This window comes from Anabrus simplex, chromosome 1 (genome assembly GCF_040414725.1).
Source record: "Anabrus simplex isolate iqAnaSimp1 chromosome 1, ASM4041472v1, whole genome shotgun sequence".
Taxonomy (NCBI): Eukaryota; Metazoa; Arthropoda; class Insecta; order Orthoptera; family Tettigoniidae; genus Anabrus; species Anabrus simplex.
In genome coordinates, this window is record NC_090265.1 from 1078161797 (window position 1) to 1078181557 (window position 19761).

At 36.9% G+C, this 19761-nt stretch overlaps 1 protein-coding gene across 1 annotated transcript in view; it reads left to right on the forward strand.

Annotated features, from left to right (window-relative positions):
• Window positions 1-19761, forward strand: part of LOC136858059 (probable E3 ubiquitin-protein ligase HERC1) — an 850878-nt gene that overhangs the window by 71117 nt on the left and 760000 nt on the right. The window contains exon 9 of the mRNA XM_068225263.1: window positions 13967-14283. Within this exon, the coding sequence (XP_068081364.1) occupies window positions 13967-14283 (317 nt within the window). The remainder of the gene's footprint in view (window positions 1-13966; window positions 14284-19761) is intronic.

The following is a 19761-nucleotide window of genomic DNA, read 5'->3' on the forward strand; positions in this document are numbered from 1 at the left end:
AATTCAATTGCCAGGAACGTCATAACGAAAACAACATAAAACAGCTCATAACTAACGTAGAAATTGCTTGCGTCAAAATACCCTCTCCACAAAGAGAAATAATAAAAAACGTAGCAACCACTGTAGCCCTAAAAATAATCGCACAAGAAAATTCCACCAAACAACTGAATTGTGCCACTCAGTACTCGGCATTGAAAACAGTTAAGAATAAAAGTAAAAATGAAAACCTTATAGTCACGAAGGCGGATAAAGGTAACACAACAGTCATAATGAAGGAAGATGAGTACATACGAAAATCAGTAGAATTTATCAACAACAGTGGTATTCAAAAACTACAATGCGACCCTACAAATAAATTTCAAAGCAAAATAAAACAAGCTATCAAGGAAACAGACTTTATTTTCACAAAACAAGAAAAAGAAAGCCTCACCATCAAAAATCCCAAACTCCCCACACTAAGAGCCCTCCCCAAAATACACAAACAATCGTGTCCCATTAGACCAATAGTAAATTTTAAAGATGCGCCAAGTTACAATTTAAGCAAACAACTCGTCCTAATTCTAAAAGAGAAAATTTCACTTAAAGAAACAGATCAAATAAAAAGAGCCTAGAAATAACTAAAGAACTAAATAATCTTAAAATAACAGAGAGCACATGTATGATAGCCTTTGACATCACTAACATGTACACCAACATACCAGTAGATGAATCCATTAAAATTATTGAAAATCTTCTTAAAGAAAACACCTCTCTACAAGAAACCAAAGAAATTGTTAGCCTTTTTCAAACAACACTACACCAAAATTGCTTTGCATTCAGTGATAAAATCTATTGCCAAAAAGAAGGGTTAGCCATGGGCTCACCATTGTCAGGTATAATAGCAAACATTTTCCTGAATAACTTGGAAAATATTTTCTTAATGGGCTAGCATTCAGAAGGAATCTTACACTGGAGCAGATACGTAGATGACGTTATATGCATATGATAATGATATCACTAATGCCCACCAGTTATTAAACACACTCAGTTCTTTACACAAGTCCATCAGGTTCACAATGGAGCCAGAAACTAACAAGAAAATAAACTATTAAGCATCACAATCAACAAGAATAATGAAAACCTATCTTACATAGTATATAGAAAGCCCACTCAGACGTCGCACACTATTGACAAGAAGTTGAACGACACATACACACACAAAATAGCAGGACTGAATGCAATGATACACAGAGCTATTTCCATACCAATGAGCACAATGGATTTCAATGAGGAGATACAAATTATTAAACAAATCGCGAAAGAAAACAACCACCCTCCAGGCACAGTAGATAAACTATTAAATAAACATAAGAAAAATCGTCAGGAAACCACCACACATGACAAAGAAAAATATGTGGTTCTCAATTACGTTAACAAAAAATACACAAAGTAGCTATTATTTTCAGGAAACAAGGTTTAAAAGTAGCCTTTAGAACGAACAACACACTACAGAGACACATCAGCAAGTGCAATCTAAACAAAAAAGACCCGTTTTCAAAGTCAGGTGTTATGAACTCAATTGCCAAGAACCTAACTGCAATGCCACATATATATGTCAAACAAAACGATATTTCCACACAAGATACAAAGAACACGAAAACAATCAGATATAAGCAGCATTCAGCCTTCGGAGATCTCATATGCGACTGCTCACACCATTTCATTTTAATATGTATAACTTTCCCTGTTTTTATCTCCTTGTAAGATGTGTATTGTTTAATTTCCTGTTGTGTATGTTTATCAGGAACTCAAGGTAGACTTCATTAGTTAGTCGGAACATAGAAAGAAGGATGAACTCTTCTCAGAAGAACTCTTAAGGTTTCACTTACTTTTTCCTGCCTGCTGGCTCTTTAGAATTGTGTGCACGTGCGTTTTGTATTCCGGAATCATTCAAGGCAAATATTTTCGCACTGCAAGTTGTGTGGTTAAGCTTATTTCTAATATGTATAACTTTTGCTTTCTCAACGATGCATGTGTTTCTACATTCGTCCCTGTTTTTATCTCCTCGTAAGATTTGTATTATTTAATGTAACACCTTGTGTTAAAAATTGGGTTAAATGAAGGAGTTATATCATGTTCAAGTTTATGCTTTCACGTCTCTGCACAATATTTAAAATGAAATTTACCGTTGGTCTTTATAGCTATTGTTGAGAGTGAAGGAGAATTTCCTGTTGTGTATGTTTATCAGGATCTTAAGGGAGACTTCATTAGTTAGTCGGAACATAGAGAAAATGATGAACTCTTCTCAGAAGAACTCTTAAGGTTTCACTTTACTTTGTCCTGCCTGCTGGCTCTTCAGAAATGTGTGCGCGTGTGTTTTATATTCAGGAATCATTCAAGAAGATTACTTTCGCACTGCAAGATGTGTGGTTAAGGTTATTTTTAATATGTATAACTTTTGCTTTCTCAACGATTCATTTGTTTCTATATTCGTCCCTGTTTTTATCTCCTTGTAAGATGTGTATTGTTTAATGTAACGCCTTGTGTAATATAAATGCCTACATGCTGGCCTATTTCCCACATTTTGGCTGATGATGACGCCAAACAGCGTCGAAACTAGTTCCAAGTGCAAATACATGTTATAAATAAACTATAACATTTTTGTATTGCAAAGGTGGACCCTTTAAGTTTTTCCTATCTACCATTTCACAGACATCAATACAGATCTAAAAATTTTACACATCGAAAATAAAAGTAAATCTTTGAATATAAAGGAAGCAATCGAAATTTACATCGCAAAAAATTCTAATGTAGCCAACCTAAATGACCATACAAACTTAAAAATTTCTCCCCCTCTTCGCTCTACTCACGTAACATCTGTACAACATTACTCATTAAATGAGCTTTTTTCATAATAACAACATATAATAGTTAGTCTCTATTTCAATTCCTTACTTTATTCACATAAAATCATTAACTTGCATTCATCCATATCGCATAAAAGTACATTATAACGTGAAGTAGGTAAATAACCTTCGCTCCACTTGCTCCGCCCTATTTTCCCCTCCCCTCTCCAGGGTACAGTATACTAGATTTTAACATCCTATAGGAGGGATCCACAACGCTCCACACAGCCCCGCCCATGCTTCCCCTCCCCTCTCTGTGAGCAGTGGGCTATACCCAAAACTTTCCATTTGCTTCTCCATGAACACAGTCCTGAAATAGTGTCTGGTGACAACAGATTTAGCATTGGCAGTCTACCCAAGTACAGAAGTTTATCATTTTATTAATACTTGTAAATTTTTTTAAATTTTTTTATATTTTTTTTGTCATTACTGGTTCATATTATCACAAAACTCTCTATCATTGATAAGTTTTTGCAACGTAAACAATACTGTACATATATAAGCATGTCTTAAGTGATTTGATAGAATCTGAGGATGTTCTTGTAGAACAATAATAGTGTGTATTCTTACAGGTATGTTTATAGTGTTATAATTTATATTGTAATTTCATTGTGTTTGACAGACTGAAAAGTTTTTTGTTACAATTAACCATCAGTGTGTCAATGTTGATGGTAAAAAGAGCACAATTTTAGTAACAGTTTAGGTTTTCATAGTCAGTTTATCGAAAAATATAGATTATATTTCGGGCTTATAGGCTATTTTCGATGGGTTAGTAGCTCTCAACATTTCATCAGAAACTGCTTCTGGCATTCTCATGGGATCCGCCCTCTCTAATGGTCAGAGGAACCCTATTTGAACATGGCCTATAAGCCCTCAATTTAATTGCTCTACAGTTTTGATTTTGACCAATTTTTAAAATCGTCAAAATCCATATAATGTCATGTCGCCATGTTGGTATGTTCATGAATCCTACGTGTACATTCTGTGTAATGGAAAGGAAAAGAAGTGATAAACCAGTTTTAGAAAGAATATATAGGGAAAAGCATTGAAAGTGAAAACACAAAAGCACAAACTCTTCTTACACAGTTGTCTTCATATAGACCAGTAAAAATGGTCTTATTTATAAAAGTCTTCATATAGTTTCCTCAATTCTTCTGAATCTTGAAATGCTCATTTCTGCTTCCCAACTTCACAAGGTTGGGGGTGCGGGGGCGGTTGCTTCCAATCTCAAGAGAACTATTCTTGACAGATCTTCAGTCTTGATTTGGGAAAGGTACAGTGTACCAGTCAATACATAGTAAATTAGCAACACACAAATAATATTGAAAAAGTAAGCAAGTGATGAAAGGATATGGAAATAAAATGGACCAGGTTCTAAGCTTGTAGCCTGTGTAAATGTGATCATGAACAAGAAATCACATTCTTAGAAAATGAATTCTGTAACCGAATCCTAGAAGCCTAATAATAAAACTCAAATGAACATTAACAAAATATCATAAATGGAATGGAAAGTACATCGAACCTTATACCCTCAACTTAAAATTACATGCTTTCTCGAGAACTTCAACATTAGAGACGTAGTTTTCCCACTTGATGTTCATGATGGTGCGTAATTTTTGCTGATGAAAGCGCTCCAGCTTTTTGATTTCACAGCCATAGAGAAGTGTAGAGATGACTACAGCCTGGTACACCATTAGTTATGTGCGAATTGTAAAGTTTTCATTCCTGAAGACTCTGTGTGATAGTCGACCAAAGGCCACATGGGCAGCACGAAGCCTGTTTTCTTTCATCCTTTCACTATGCTGTTTCCTTCTGTCCTCGGACCACTTTGCACCAGGCTTCTTGTTCAGTCTTCCTTGGAATCCTTCCATACTTACTACCCTCTTTCTAAAAATTTCTCTTTCCATAGTTTCTTCTTCTCTTATATTATTTCTTTCTAAATCTTTCTTCACTTATTGAATCCAGCTAGTTGTTGCCTTTTTGTCCCAAAGGTACTTGAAAATCCTTTTTGTTAATCTGGAATCATCCATTCTGTAAATATGTCCGAAAAATTGCAGTCTCCTTTTTTCTTATGGTTTCTGTTATGTTTTCTGTGTTCCTTTGTATTTCATCATTAGATCTTAATTTCCATACTTCTGTTGTTTTCACAGGGCCGAAGATTTTTCTCATGATTTTCCTTTCTAGTACCTCAAGTTTATCTAATCTCTAGTTTTAGACTTTTTGTTATAAAAATTCTTTGTGATACCATATGCTCTTTCCTCTTGTGTACCCTTTCTTCTACTGCAGATTTGTCTAAACCATTTTCTTGAATTATTTCTCCCAGATATTTGAATTTTGTTACTCTTTCTACTGGACCAATATCTATTGCCACAAATTTTGGAGCATTGTTGATGTTTGTAATAATTTTTTTTTTTTTTTTCTACAGAGATTTTCAAACCTGTCTTGTTGGCTATTTCTTCCAAGAGATTGATTTGTGTTGTTGCACTTGTTAGGTTTTCTGACAATATAGAGAAATCGTCTGCAAATGCTAGGCAGTTTATTTCAATGCCTTTGTTTTTTCTCCCCAAGGTTACCGACAAAATGTTATGCTCTTTAAGCTTTATGTTCCAAAGTCTTACAATTTTCTCTAGAACACAGTTGATTAGAAGGGGTGACACACTGTCACCTTGCCGTACCCCTGTATTTATCTTAATAGGTTTGGATATCCCACCCATAAATTTCACCTTTGAAATTGTGTCAGTAAGGGTTTCACGTATTAGGTTTGCCAATTTATTTTCCACTCCAAATTCACAAATTCTTTTATCTATGGTGTCTCTATCAACCGAGTCAAAGACCTTTTAAAAATGTACAAAAGTCACAACAGTGTCTTTTGAATTCAATATCCTATTCCGAATTATGGATTTTAAGTTAAATATTTGTTCTGAACAAGATCTACGATTTCGAAATTCAGCTTGATACCCAGTTGCTTGTCAAGTGATGTTTCTACTCTATTCAGCAATATTTTTGAGAATACCTTGTATGCAATTTGCAGAAGAGAGACGCCTCTACAGTTATCAACCTTTTGTTTGTCCCCTTTTTTATGCATTGGGTGTATTAACAGTGTTTATTAACAAAGTTAAACATCTTGGTGTGGATGGACCTTTTCGCGTATTTCAGGGCATTTGTATTCACTCTTACTTCATAATTTTAATGTTTTGAATGCATTTCAGAGAGTTGTGTCGGTGACAGTTTCTGGTATTTTCTCTTCATGTTATGGCCACAAAACATAATAAACGTTATCTCCAAGTGTTCAGAGATGTCTATAAAAATAAATTTCCGTTCATTTTATAGTATGATAAAAGAAACTATTACGCATTTTGTTCCGTGTGTCGGTATGATACAAATATTGTTATTCGTATGTATATGTCATCAGTGAGAATCGGCTTTCAGGGTGGGGCTATATGCAGAGATGAGTGTGATTAACCTATCTCTGGAGAGTGGTATATGGAATGACATGAGTCTTTCTCTGATTGCAATGGGTGTAAGCTGATGATTATTTACCAGTTTCGTCTTAATGGCAAATCCAACCCTATGAATACTGTTCTCTCCATCCTCCTTCCCTTTCCAAAAGATGGTATAGCCCGATCCAGACTTAGCAGTCTTCCCTTCATCTGATAGTCTAGTAGTCTGGCAAGCTCATGGGTGATGAGAGCTGTTCTTCTCTCTGGTCTGTCACTGTTGTTGTTATCAAGCATTGTTCTGACATTGCAGGCTCCAATTATAATTTTATGTTCATCTGCCATATTTCGACCGCATGTGGAGTTACCTGCTGGGTGTGGCTGCCCAGCCAGGCGAAAGGGTGACTTCCGATGTTTAGCTCACATTTTCTAGGGCCTTCCCCATTTGGGGTGGACAGCGGTGGTTCTAAATAGGCCTGCCCAGACACAGACGCAGGACTGAATTCTTGAGTAGCCACCGGGTCTCATGAAGACGACCATCACACATCTTCCGCCAACGTGCAGGTCTGGACTAGAGGCTCCCAGTTTACCCAAAACCTGCCTCCACCATCCTTGTCCCATCGCTGTTGGACTTGATCGAAGTGAAGAAAATAGCAGGAAAAGTGCCACTGGCGTGGATTTGTTTAAGGAGGATCCTGACTTGCTAGGAAGTGACCCTCACACTATGATCTCGAAGCCATATCCTGCGGCACATGTGAGATGAGACATGCAGGGTTAGGCACTGAGATTGCAACGGACTGCTGCAGACTCCAGTTATGAATGAGTAGCGCCTTCACACCCAGTCCGTCTGGCATGACGTCATCCACCTCCACAACCATTGGCAACCAAAGTGAGAGGTTCCTCCTCCACTTGTTTGCCGTTGGGTCTTCAAGTGATGGATTCCAGTGTCATTTCCTCCGCTGAGGGGACCACCACCCCACCTAAGGGAGCTCATCTGCTCAAAGCCGTTGGCCCCTTTAGGAAGTCAGATTATTTATCGCCACCCAACACTTGGCGTTAGCAGTTTTACAACTGGGTGCCAGACCAGCCAACACTCCTCCTTTCGCATTCCGGACTTGGGACGTAACAATGGCGGAGTTTGGTGCAATGTAAAGCAACTTGCAAAAAGAGAAGAAAAAAAAAAGGAAGGAAAAAAGCAACAATCCTGGATAGAAATAGGAAAAGGGAAGTCTAGTAACATAGGACACATAAGTAGAAAGAGAAACCCAAGTGGTTAATTAAAGCAATAAAAAAGGGACTGAACGAATCTATTTCCCAGATCTATTTCCCAGCTTCACCAAGAGGGTGAACATTCACATTTCAGTGAGGATCTAATCTTAACAGCAGATCTTCAGTCTTGGTGTGGGAAGTGTAGTAGTGTTGGCTACCGAATGCATGATTCGAAGCAGTGTATCAATTCATTCAAGTGTCCGAGTGCTGAGTGGCGCACTCACTGGACGTTGACGGGGAGCCGAGCTTCCGTTGCAGCGAGACAGTGAATCATGGCACATCGAAAGAATCGTGAATGAGCACGGCTCAGTGAGACGTAAGATACACACGGCTCCTTATCGGCACACTGGACACTGGCGGAGAGCGAGGCATACAGTGAGCCATGGTACACTGAAAGAATTGTATACTAAAATGGACTCTCGAGCTCAGCTCATTTGAAAATAATACCCACTTGTATTCACTGTCCTCTTCTTACAGGGTGATTTAAATAATAGATGAATTTATTTGCAGTGTTAAAAAGGTAGTCAAACCTAAATTCTGAAGTAGCTAGTAAGTAGGTAGGCTATTAGGTTATACTATTTATTAGTTTAATGAATCTTAGTATTATATCTTAGTTGACATTTGACAATTAAACTCGACTCTAACCTGCCCTATGACTATGACTCATGCTCATGACCACTCAAAAGTACCTGTTTTATATTGGGAAGAACGGCTCAGTATTCTCTCAGTTCATATGTCACATCGTTGCACAAGACTTCAATCATATGTGGACAGTAAGTGAGCTGACTGACGCAACAACTTAACCAACAGTATGTCGAATCAGAAAACCAGCGGGCTACTGTACATCTTGGGTAGCCTATACACAATATGATGATTTTAAAAAATCCTCAGCTGATAGAAAAATACATATTTTCAAAAATGACTGAGCTAGTTGGACGTGCGGTTAGTATCGCGTAGCTATGCGCTTGTATTCTGGGGATGGTGAGTTTGAATCCCACTGTCGGCAGCCGTTAAGATGGTTGTCCGTAGTTTCCCCATTTTCACACCAGGAAATGCTGGGACTGTACCTTAATTAAGGCCATGGCTGCTACCTTCCTAATCCTAGACCTTTCCCATCCTGCGTCGCCGGAAACTTCCGATGTATTAGAGTGACTAGCATTTTTTTTCTAAGAAAGGGGTTCATAGTATGAAGACCAGATGGCAGCTGCGAGCACTGAATGCTGTTGCTGCTGTCTTACCAGTACATATTACACAGATGCAGTAGAAGCGGTGACTAATGTGCCGTGAATTGGATCACTGTATTGATTCAGTAACGTAAACGGAATCAAATGAATCGAATGTCCCATCACCAAAGTGTATGATAAGAAGAATGGTGGATAAACTGTGGAAAACGGGAAGGAAATGTTTGTGGAGGGAAGATGTTCTTCCTAAACATCATCTTTCTGACTCGCTAATCTTGGTTTACGAACTTCTTCTAAGACATCAGCTCTAGAAAGATCCTTCATAGCAAACCCTGAATATTCAATATTCCTAATAAAATAACCCTTTATTTAAATTTTAAGAGTATGTACTTCATCTCATTTTGGACTACTGTTTGTTATTTGTATTCTTGGCATTTGTTATTACAGTTCTTTAGTTTAATGCAGATCTTAATTAGTACCATTTTATGGTTTTCTGTGGTTTGCCATCTTTGCACCAGGCAAATGCGAGGGCTGTACGTTAATTAAGGCCACAGCCGCTTCCTTCCCACTCCTAAGCCTTTTCTATTCCGTTGTCGCCATAAGACCTATCTGTATCAGTGCGATGTAAAGCAAATAGTAAAAAAAAAAAAAAAAAAAAAAAAAGAGTACCATTTTTATTGTTCTTTTTGGGTCTCATTTTATCAGAAAATATTTGAACAAGAAACGAACTAAGCAGTTGTGGTTTTCAATTTTGTGTAGAGCTGAACCTCTACAGAAGGAGAGGCAACGTCTGCGGTGTCTGTTTTTATAGTAATGATATTTTCCCTTTTATTTCTATTAATTTACTAGCACATTAGAAATAAAAGAAGTAAAATGTGGACCACATGTTAAATGTAGCTACAGTATCTCATTATCGATCATTCACAGCTATAGAAAAACTTAGTGTTATTAAAGATGCAGGGGACATTGGAAACCATGCTATGGGAAGAAAGTAAGATGTTAGAGAAAAATGTACTTGAGACTGGTGAATAAACAAAACGCAACTTCAAGGGGCAGGAAGGGGAAAAAAAAAAAAAGCACTGTAGTAATCACCGGCCATTTTGCGGTCAAAAAGTGTAGCATCAGGACCTTGAAAAAAAGCTGTGATTATGTAGATAATTAGTGACAATACAGATATACAGTTATATCTGGAATGTGCCAACTGAAAGCTTTAGCTATAGCCAAGGAACTGGTCATCATGGGCTTCAAAGCTAGTTGGGGTTGTGGTTAACAAGATTTTAAAATCGTAATGGAGTGGGCTTTCGGAGAAGAACTAGCATCGAAAACGGCTTCAAGGTGGTTATGAAGAAAAGGTAGTGAGTGAATTTTCATTGCTATGTAATAAATTTGTGCTGTGAACATTGAGGCAGTGAAAACTTGTTTGTGCATTCCTCATTAACATGTTTTCCCGCTTAGCACGTTGTAAATTTGAAGTCCCGATTTTCATCGTATTAGATCTATATCAAAATACCTCACTTATCGTGTCATATTTTCGCTATTACTGCTTATTACGATCACATTTATTTGTCATCCCTTGTGAAAGGAATACGATTTCCAACTTGGGTAAGAGCCGTTGCCACAGTTGCACAATTATGGGAAAAGACCTTTAATTCCTGAACTTCACAGGGTAATTTGCACTTTTGTAGAGCAAGCAGTTAGCCTCAAGAATGTTCAGTTTCGCTTGCCATTTAGCAGCGAGATTGCTGAATAATACAGTGAACCTGTTTGTGCTTGTATTTTGCAGTGAAGGGTAGCATACATTTGTCATGTAATAGCCTCTGTCTGGATGTATGAAGTTGACTAGTGTGGGGCATATTTGCCTTGTGATAGCTTACTTATGGATATGGAAAATGTCGTGAAATTGCTTACTAATGAAGACAAAATTTTGATCTGTCAGAAAGTGGACTGGCAACTGCATCGTAAGCATGCAGAGGTGGCACGAATGTTGAAATCGCACCTTCAAGTTTCGACTCGATCACTCGAGTTGGTCAAAGTATCATTGTACTCAAAATGGCAGCCGACGTAATTCTCTCACAGTCGCACATGGTCGAGTGTAACCTCCAATTCATTGCTTAAGAGTGTGACTAGAAAATAATGTTTAATAACCCATTGGCCCAAAATAGAAGGCTTCTACTAACATTTGTTCTAGGAGTGTGATCTGCAATAATACTTCAATATTTTTATAGGCTCCTGTACAAATGTTTTTATATTTGTTGTCTTGTGTTTTTCATACCTTTCAGTGCACAGTTATTTTATAGGCCCCAGCAGTAAAGGTTTTCATATTTGTTCTCTCCTGCTTTTTATATCATTTAATACTTTTCTCTAATCTTTAGAAATAGTAGGTATTATTTTTCACTGTACCCATGGATACACAACGTAAAATGCCCTCATATCAGAAAAAGATGAATCTGATGTTTCCATATCCCTGTTGGATAGTTTTTATTCATGTATTCAGTAGTACATTTTCTGCTTAACACATTCTTTTTCCTTGTTCCCTGTAGGAATGTCTTAACAAGGTTTTACTGTATATTTTCTCAAATTGGTAACGGATCTAATGGTGGTCTACTTTGAAATGCCACTTGACAATATTGTCAACAGGAAGGAGGGGATCCAGCCTAATGATAAGAACTAATGGCGATGAGAAAGAAGTTCAACCTACAAGGGTTGCAAAGGGTTGAACAAGGCTATATTTGAAATTTGCTACTTTTTTATTTGCAGAAAACAAAATAAAATAAAAGTTTGTTTTTGCGTTAAAACATTCTTCATGTAAATACCTAAAATACAATTTCTGCATTTTTAAAATTTGTGTTCGAAGGGGTGCAAATGGTTGTACAAAGATATATTCCAAATTAACCTGTTTGTCGATATTCTTGGCCAGGAAATAAAATACAACTTCGATTTGCACTAAAACATTCTTCATATGTATATTCTGTATATTTACATACAGTATCACCCCGACTTTGCATGACCTCAATTTAGCGTTAACCCACATTTAATGGAAGAAATTCCAACTCCGGAAATTATTCCGTAAGAGTAATGTAATTTTATGTTTGGTTTAACATAATTCGCTTTAGGCAGAACCTTTATTTAGCATAAAGAAATGTTAAAATTCTTAAGTATCTGTTTCTACTACTTATGGTTATAGTACATTAAGAAACTATGAAAAATAAATCATAAGTTTGCTAAGGATAATTCAAAGCAGAAGGGGGATTTAGAGTGTAGGCGCTTAGCGCTAAAGTGAGATGTCAGGCTCACATGCACACCCGACTGCGGCCGCTGTAGTACAGGAGAAGCAAACCCCGTTCTAACGACAATATTATTATGTCCTTTATTATCCTTAGATTACAGTGGGAACCCATTTGCTGATTCATCCGTTGTTACAAACAGATTTGGGCGCATTAGTTTTTCCGTTATCAATATTCATGGACTTGACTTCAGCGTTTATATTGAATGTATGTAGTTGATCATCTTCCATATCAGTTCCTTGTTACATGCACGAGTCAGCTCTTCCCGACATTCAAACGTTGTAACTTCTTGGCAAAATTGAAATACAAAATGGATAATTTGTAAATCAAATAAAATATGAATGACGAAATTAATGACGAGAATGAGCGCCACATGCAAAAGATTTACAGGAATATTTGACTCTGTAGAGCATGAATGAACTCCTCCCAAGGCGACGGTCGTCAGGCTGACGAGGCTCCAAACTTGCTTCATTACCTTACTTGCTACTATTTAACTCTGAAAATAAATTTGGGTAGCATGCCAGGTTTTTCCTTACTCCACCAATAAAAGATTTACCATAAGTTTCACTACGTGAATTTACTCCCGAAACAAAATAAAACAAACACCAACAATAATCATCACGTGATGAATGAAACTGTACGTGTGTGTTCACAGACTATTGGAATTAGAAAACATTGTAAGTGGCAGTGTGAAAAATGTCCACAAAAGGGTTTGAACAAACTGATCGCTGTATCATACTGATTTTAATGCGTTTTTGTGCAGATGTGGTATCTTTGCCAACTTTTATGGAAAATCTTATATAATCTTATAAGAACAACGTCATACTGAAACAGTTTTGCATTCACTGACAAAATCTATTGTCAAAGGGAAGGGACCAATATCAGGAATAATAGCGAACATATTCTTGAATGACATTCAAAACAATGTCTTAACCAACTAAGAGACGTAGAGAGGGAACATGGTAATCAGTTTTAAGAGGTGTGGAACGAAGAAGCTACAGAGCTGGTTACAAATGGAGGATTATATCATAGTGAATAGAAGGGTAAGTCCCCCATCCGATTTAGTTCATGCATTCTCTTGCAAGTTGGTTTTTGCCTTCTTAATGCTCTGAGGATTGCACTGTGTTTTACAACACAGTACTGCATCACACTTCAAGTTGTTATAATTTATTTCACAGCATTAGCTGAAAGGAATAAACACTTGAATGAATAGAAGGAACATGCCTATTCCGACTACCTTTTCGAGTTCAAAGGGATGCAGCTTCCTATAAAAGTCTGTTTTGCAATGACACTTAATAAATTACAAGGGCAGTCATTGAAAGTAGCAGGAATCAATTTAAGGGAGGACTGCTTTTTCCATGACCAGTTTTATGTGGCCTGCTCCTGAGTAAACTCTCCATCAAGCTTATTGATTTTAGCACCTGATGGAAAGGCTACTAATGTCATATACAAAGAGGTCCTGACATACAATAATTGTGGTATATTGTTTTATAAAATATACAGTATATCTAATATTTAAATGTGCATCATAATTTATATTTTTCGATAGTAAATTTGTACAATGTTTTAATACCAAATTGACTGTTATTTATGTGACATTGAACTATAAACAGTTCTTGGCATTGATAAGTAAGTCCTTATTAAATACAATCCTTAACCTTTACAATTAAAACAGTTACTGGCAGAAACTGCAGCGGGTAATGCTAATTGGTTATAATTTATCCTTCAATGACAACGTAATATTATATATCCTGTATAAGTAACAAAAAAGCTTCATTAAAAGTTTCTTCTTGTTCTCTGACAAAGTGCTTGTAACTCTCAACGTGTTGGAACTTATTAGTTGAGAAATGTTGGGCTCTTACAATGTCTGTATACCATGAAAGTAATGTTCAGTACTGTTGATGTTGCAGATTTACACGTGGGGTTTTGGTCCTTGTCTTGGCTGTAAATCTGGCGAAACAACATGTCTTTTGCCCCAACTTGTCGAAGACTTGGCATCCGTACGAGTGGTGGATGTTGCAATAGGAGACTCTCACGTATTGGCTCTTACCCATGACTGTGAAGTATATGCATGGGGTAATAATTCAATGGGCCAATGTGGTCAAGGCCATTCAACCAGTCCCATTAACAGACCACATCGAGTTCTTGGCTTGGAGGGGGTGCCCATACACCAGATATCTGCTGGCACATCACACAGTGTGTTCTGGACAGCTCTCCCTATTGATAGGTAAGTATGTATAGGTGAAAGTTCTCATTTTGTGATAGAATATTTAAAAGTAATTTTCCAAGTTGAGCATTGCTGATGAAACACCCTCTTTCCTCTTTTACTGCTATCATACAACTACATTTTTAAATGCGTGTTGGATAGTATTTTGTGATGCTATAGTACATGTTTCTATATTCAACTCTTATGCAGCCTCTTTGTAGACAGTTATAACTTTTTGTGTCATTCTCTCCTTATTCCTATGATTTTCCAAATTATTGCCAATGATCATATATTCAAATATACCTTGATATACAAAGAAAGAAAGAAAGAAAGAAAGAAAGAAAGAAAGTCCTCACTGCCCTGTACAATATTAATTTTCTGATGCCGTTGTAAACTGTTGTGTGTTTTATGATGTTTGATAAAGAAGTAGGCTACAGTAGAGTGTGGTTTATAAGAATTCAAGGGGAACAGTTTGAATTCTTATAGCTCAGAACTACATATTGTTACATGTTGGCAGGATTGATAAATGAACACAGAAACTGGTAGCATTAAGCTTCTAAGACTTTATTACTTAACTAGTTAATCTACACATTAACACATACAGGCATACCAGGACCACTACTTACACATCATAGTACAGATCACACAATTTCATGATTTGTGCTCTCTATCAATTCTCTCTCTGTTCATTCACACTAACTCACACTTGGCCTTCATCCACTGGCACTCACAGTCTCTCTCTCAGTCACACAATTGCTCTTGTTGCCCCTGTCACAGTCTTCGGTTCACAGCCCACACATGTCAGTCTCACAATTCAGGATGATGTTCCAAATACCAATGTTCACGTCTGTTACATTGAGTTTTGAGATATAAGTATCCCCATAAAAAGAATTCACTTTTTCATTTCCTTTCACACTCTCCCCCTTAAGTGAATTTTCCAAAAAAAAAAAAAAAAAAAAAAAAATACCCACTTGTTTCTTTATTAGTAAAGGATCTTCTAAATACCAATTGTCACGACTGTAACATCTTCAGTTTTCGAGATATGTGTTCTCATAAAAAGAATTCAACTCTTTTTCACCCCCCAAGATGATTTTCCTCCAAAAATGTGTTTTTCTTTTTTTATAAAGAAGATCCAGATACCAATTTTCATATCTGTAACATCTTTCGTATTTCTTTAGTTTTAAAGGAGATTCAAAATACCAAATTTCACATCTTCACATCTTCAGTTTTTGAGATATCAGTATCCTAATAAAAAGAATTCAACCCCATTTTCAGTCATTTTTACTCCCCACCCAAGTGGTTTTTTCCAAATACAAAAAAAATACATGTTTCTTTATTTTTAATAGAGATAAAAAATACCATTTTTCACTTCTGTAACATGTTACGTTTTTGAGATATACTGCAGACGTGCTCATTTTAAAATTTCACCCCCTTTTTAGTTCTCCTTAAGTGGAGTTTCCAAAAAAGAAATCACCTATGTTTCTTTACTTTTACAGGAGATTCCAAATACCAAGTTTTACGTCTGTAACATTTTACGTTTCTGAGATATACTGTAGATATAGTCTTTCTAAAAATTCACCCCATTTTTCACTCCTGTTTAACCCCCATTAATTGGATTTTCCAAAAACAAAAAATATGTTTATTTTTAAAAGAGACTCCAAATACCAGTTTTCAGGTCTGTCATATCTTCAGTTTTTGAGATATAAGTATCCTCAAAGGCATTCAACCCCTTTTTCACCCTTTTTCACCCCTCCTAGTGGGATTTTCCATTCCTACATTGTAATATAAATGTATCCTCAAAATTTCATTTCTTTATGTCCAGTAGTTTTGGCTCGGCAATGATGAATTGAATTGAATTCTGCTTCAATACGGAACCTAAATATGAAGTTCTTAACTTTAAATAATGATGAATCAGTCAGTCAGTCACGACATGTTCTTTTATATATATATATATATATATATATATATGTCCAGACTTTATTTGGTATAAATCACGATCGTTTTATTTGTAAGATTATTTCATGAAACATCTGCTGTATATATATATATTAATATGAATTTATTTAATGCAAGAACACGTAATTAATAGTATATAATTTATTATTACCTGTATATATGATGTATAATCCAATGTAACATTGTGTGGTACACTGTAATAAGTCTAGAACAACGCATGGTGTGACTAGAATTGTATAGAGAATTCTTTATATTGTAAATAAGGTATTGGAAACTCTCGCATTTATGAGAAAAACATGTTATGTCATATCCTTACAGAAGCCTGGCCAGGCAGTGTATATAAAGAGGCAGTCTTGTGAGTGATAGTGGAGTTGTTTTAATGAGACTTGTGTTTAAGTCATGGTAGCTGAGTGAAGTCAATTATGTGAATTGGTTTTGTTGGGTTGGTAGTTGACATGCAACTGTTGCAGTCTCTCCTTATCTTTATTCGTCGTAGTAGTGTTTTGTTTTATGATGGCAGCTTATTAATTTGCGTGTGAATATTTGTAATTATATTGTAAACAAACTAGTGTACACAACTGATAGCATTTTGTGTGTGTCTTTGTGACCACATCAAGACCATGCCCAATGTGTTGAAAATAAACAAGAAACTTCATTTCAAGTGTAAGGGGAGGATGCTGACAGTATAAAACGTGCAGAAGTATTGTTCCCGTCATTTATTATTGAGCATAACCCCCCAAGTAATTGTTCCTATCACACCGGTCCCCTATGTAGGAAGACATTCCTCGAATCAAAAAATGCTGCAATATATAGTTCTGCTAGAACTAAAATCTCGGCCATTTTTTCAGAACTGTGCAATGAAGAAAAAGAGGAGGTTAACGCTTGTCTAATAAATGGTGTTTTTTCAACTGCAACAGACAGTAGTGACCAAAGTGTTTCAAAGTTGTACCCAATTGTGGTTACTTTTTGCAATCCTCTTCAATAAAATCAGGTTATCTTTTAGGAGTTGTTGTTTTAGAAGGAAGTGCAACAGGCATTAATACTACCAATCTTTTACTCACTAACTTGAAAGAATATAACATCCCATTCAGAAACTGCATACCGGGCAAGTTGACCATGCGGTTAGGAGCGCGGAGCTGTCAGCTTGCATCCGGGCGATAGTGGGTTCGAATCCCACTATCGGCAGCCCTGAAGGTGGTTTTCTGTGGTTTCCTATTTTCACACCCAGGCAAATGCTGGGGCTGTACCTTAATTAAGGCCACGGCTGCTTCCTTTCCATTCCTAAGCCTTTCCTATCGCATTGTCGCCATAAGACTTATCCGTGTCGGTGCGACGTAAAGGAAATAGCAAAAAAGAAAACCTGCATTGCTCTTGGTACAGATAATGCCCCAGTGATGGTAGGGTTAAAGGTGAATGTTTCAGGGTTATTGAGAAGGGGAATACAATTTTTTTTTTTAAATTGTAGGATGCCCTTCTCATTTAAGAACTTTAGCCGCTGAAAAGAAATCTGCATGTCTGCGTGTTAAAGTAGATGAACAAGTAATAAATATTTTCTATTATTTGGAGAGAAGTTCAAAAAGAAAGGCAAATTTTAAACAGTTTCAGGAATGGGACAATACAGAGATGAGAAAAATTTTAAAACATGTCTCAACATGTTGGCTATGAAGAAAATGTTTGTCAAGGCTTTTACAGTAGTGGCAACCTCTCACTAGTTTCTTTAGGAGTGAAATCACATGGAAGGAGCCCCAATTAGGAAATTTAGCAAAATTCCAAAAATATCTCAGAATTCAAGTAGTACCTGTTCTGCTTAGTCTTCATCATCATCATCAGCAAACAACAACAAGGATTTGCCTCCTCATTCCTCTGGAAGATGGAAGTCAGAGACACAGTTTACGAATGTTCCAAGAAAGGATCACTGCCCTTGACAGTACCACCCAGATTTTATTAGGAGAGTATAGACTGTTCATGTTCCTATCATCAGAACTTAATAAGGCATTATGCTTGTTCTCCTCAGTTTTCTGCCACTGTTTGACAATCCAGATATATTGCTTCAGTTGAGCGTGCTTCACATCCATGTATTGAGGTCCGTTCTTCTTGATATGCTAAAGAATGTGATGTCTTGGTTTGTGAAGCCAAAGGTATTCGGATATGCACATTCACTATCAGGTGTTGATTACCACACAACCTGTAAGCAGAAGGATGACCATGATTTAATGGTAGGACATTCAACTAGTGTTATCATTGAATCTTAGACAAGAGGGTAACTGCTCTTTGTTTAGTACTGTGGTGAAGTGTTTCATTACTTCATGTGGATCTATGATCCACAAATTCCCTATCAACAGTGATCTTTTATTGAATGCGGAAGTGGTGACCATCGACAATATTAGTGATACATAATTTTGCAAAATTAGGTTTTTTTTGTACATACATTTCCTAGCATTCTAAGCAACCCACATGACAATTATGAGGAAATAGATGCTCTACATTCCCAGTTCTGTAACTTCCAACTTGAGGATGTGACATCTATTCAGGGAGAAGGTAGAATTGGGATGCATTGGGCACTGGTAGGCCAAATGAAATTCAGTGGAGGGGTACTCAAGCATAACAAATTGTCTAAAGTGGCCTTCCATTCTGACCATTCCACATAGTAATGTAGAGTGTGAGAAGATGTTCAGTCCAGTCAACGCAGTTCAGGTGATCTCTCTCTGACAAGACTTTGGATAAAGATATAATTCAGAAGTTGATTCAGAAAGGCAAGTGTTTTAAGTAAGAATATATAGTAAGACCTTTTTGAAGAGGGCAGAATCAGCCGTAGTCACCCGCAACAACGACCAATAATGTGATCTTGTATATGCTAATTAGTATGCTGGATTATGGCCAAAAGAAAGGTATGGTAAGTTGATAGTTTAGTTGTGTAACAATTTAGTAAACAGTCTTCCTCCTGCTTAGTAGAGTAAAAGTGACTTTGACAGTTAAGATTTAACATCTATACAGGTTTCAGCTCTAATTGGGGTCATCTTCGGTAGAAAACATTATTAAAACATGGCAATAGGTAAAGTGTGGCCAGTATCCAGTATTCGAGAGATAGTGGGTTCGAACCCCACTGTCGGCAGCCCTGAAGATGGTTTTCTGTGGTTTCCCATTTTCACACCAGGCAAATGCTGGGGCTGTACCTTAATTAAGGCCATGGCCGCTTCCTTCCCAGTTCTAGCCCTTTCCTCTCCCATCGTCACCATAAGATCTATCTATGTCGGTACGACGTAAAGCCAACAGCAAAAAAGAAAAAAAATCAATTATAATTACAGTAGAAGTCCACTATATCAAGTACGGCATATAACGAGAACTCCGTCATAACGACAATTTCTTTCTGTCCCTTCAGAATTCCTACATTAAACTATCGTCCTTCGATTACAGCGAGAGCCCTATCACCGACGCATCCGTTATTACGAGTGATTAAGCGCGTGCGATTTTTTCTGTTCCCGATATTTATGCACCCCAGCGATTATATTGACTACCTTCGGTATCGTTTCCTCGCTATGTCCA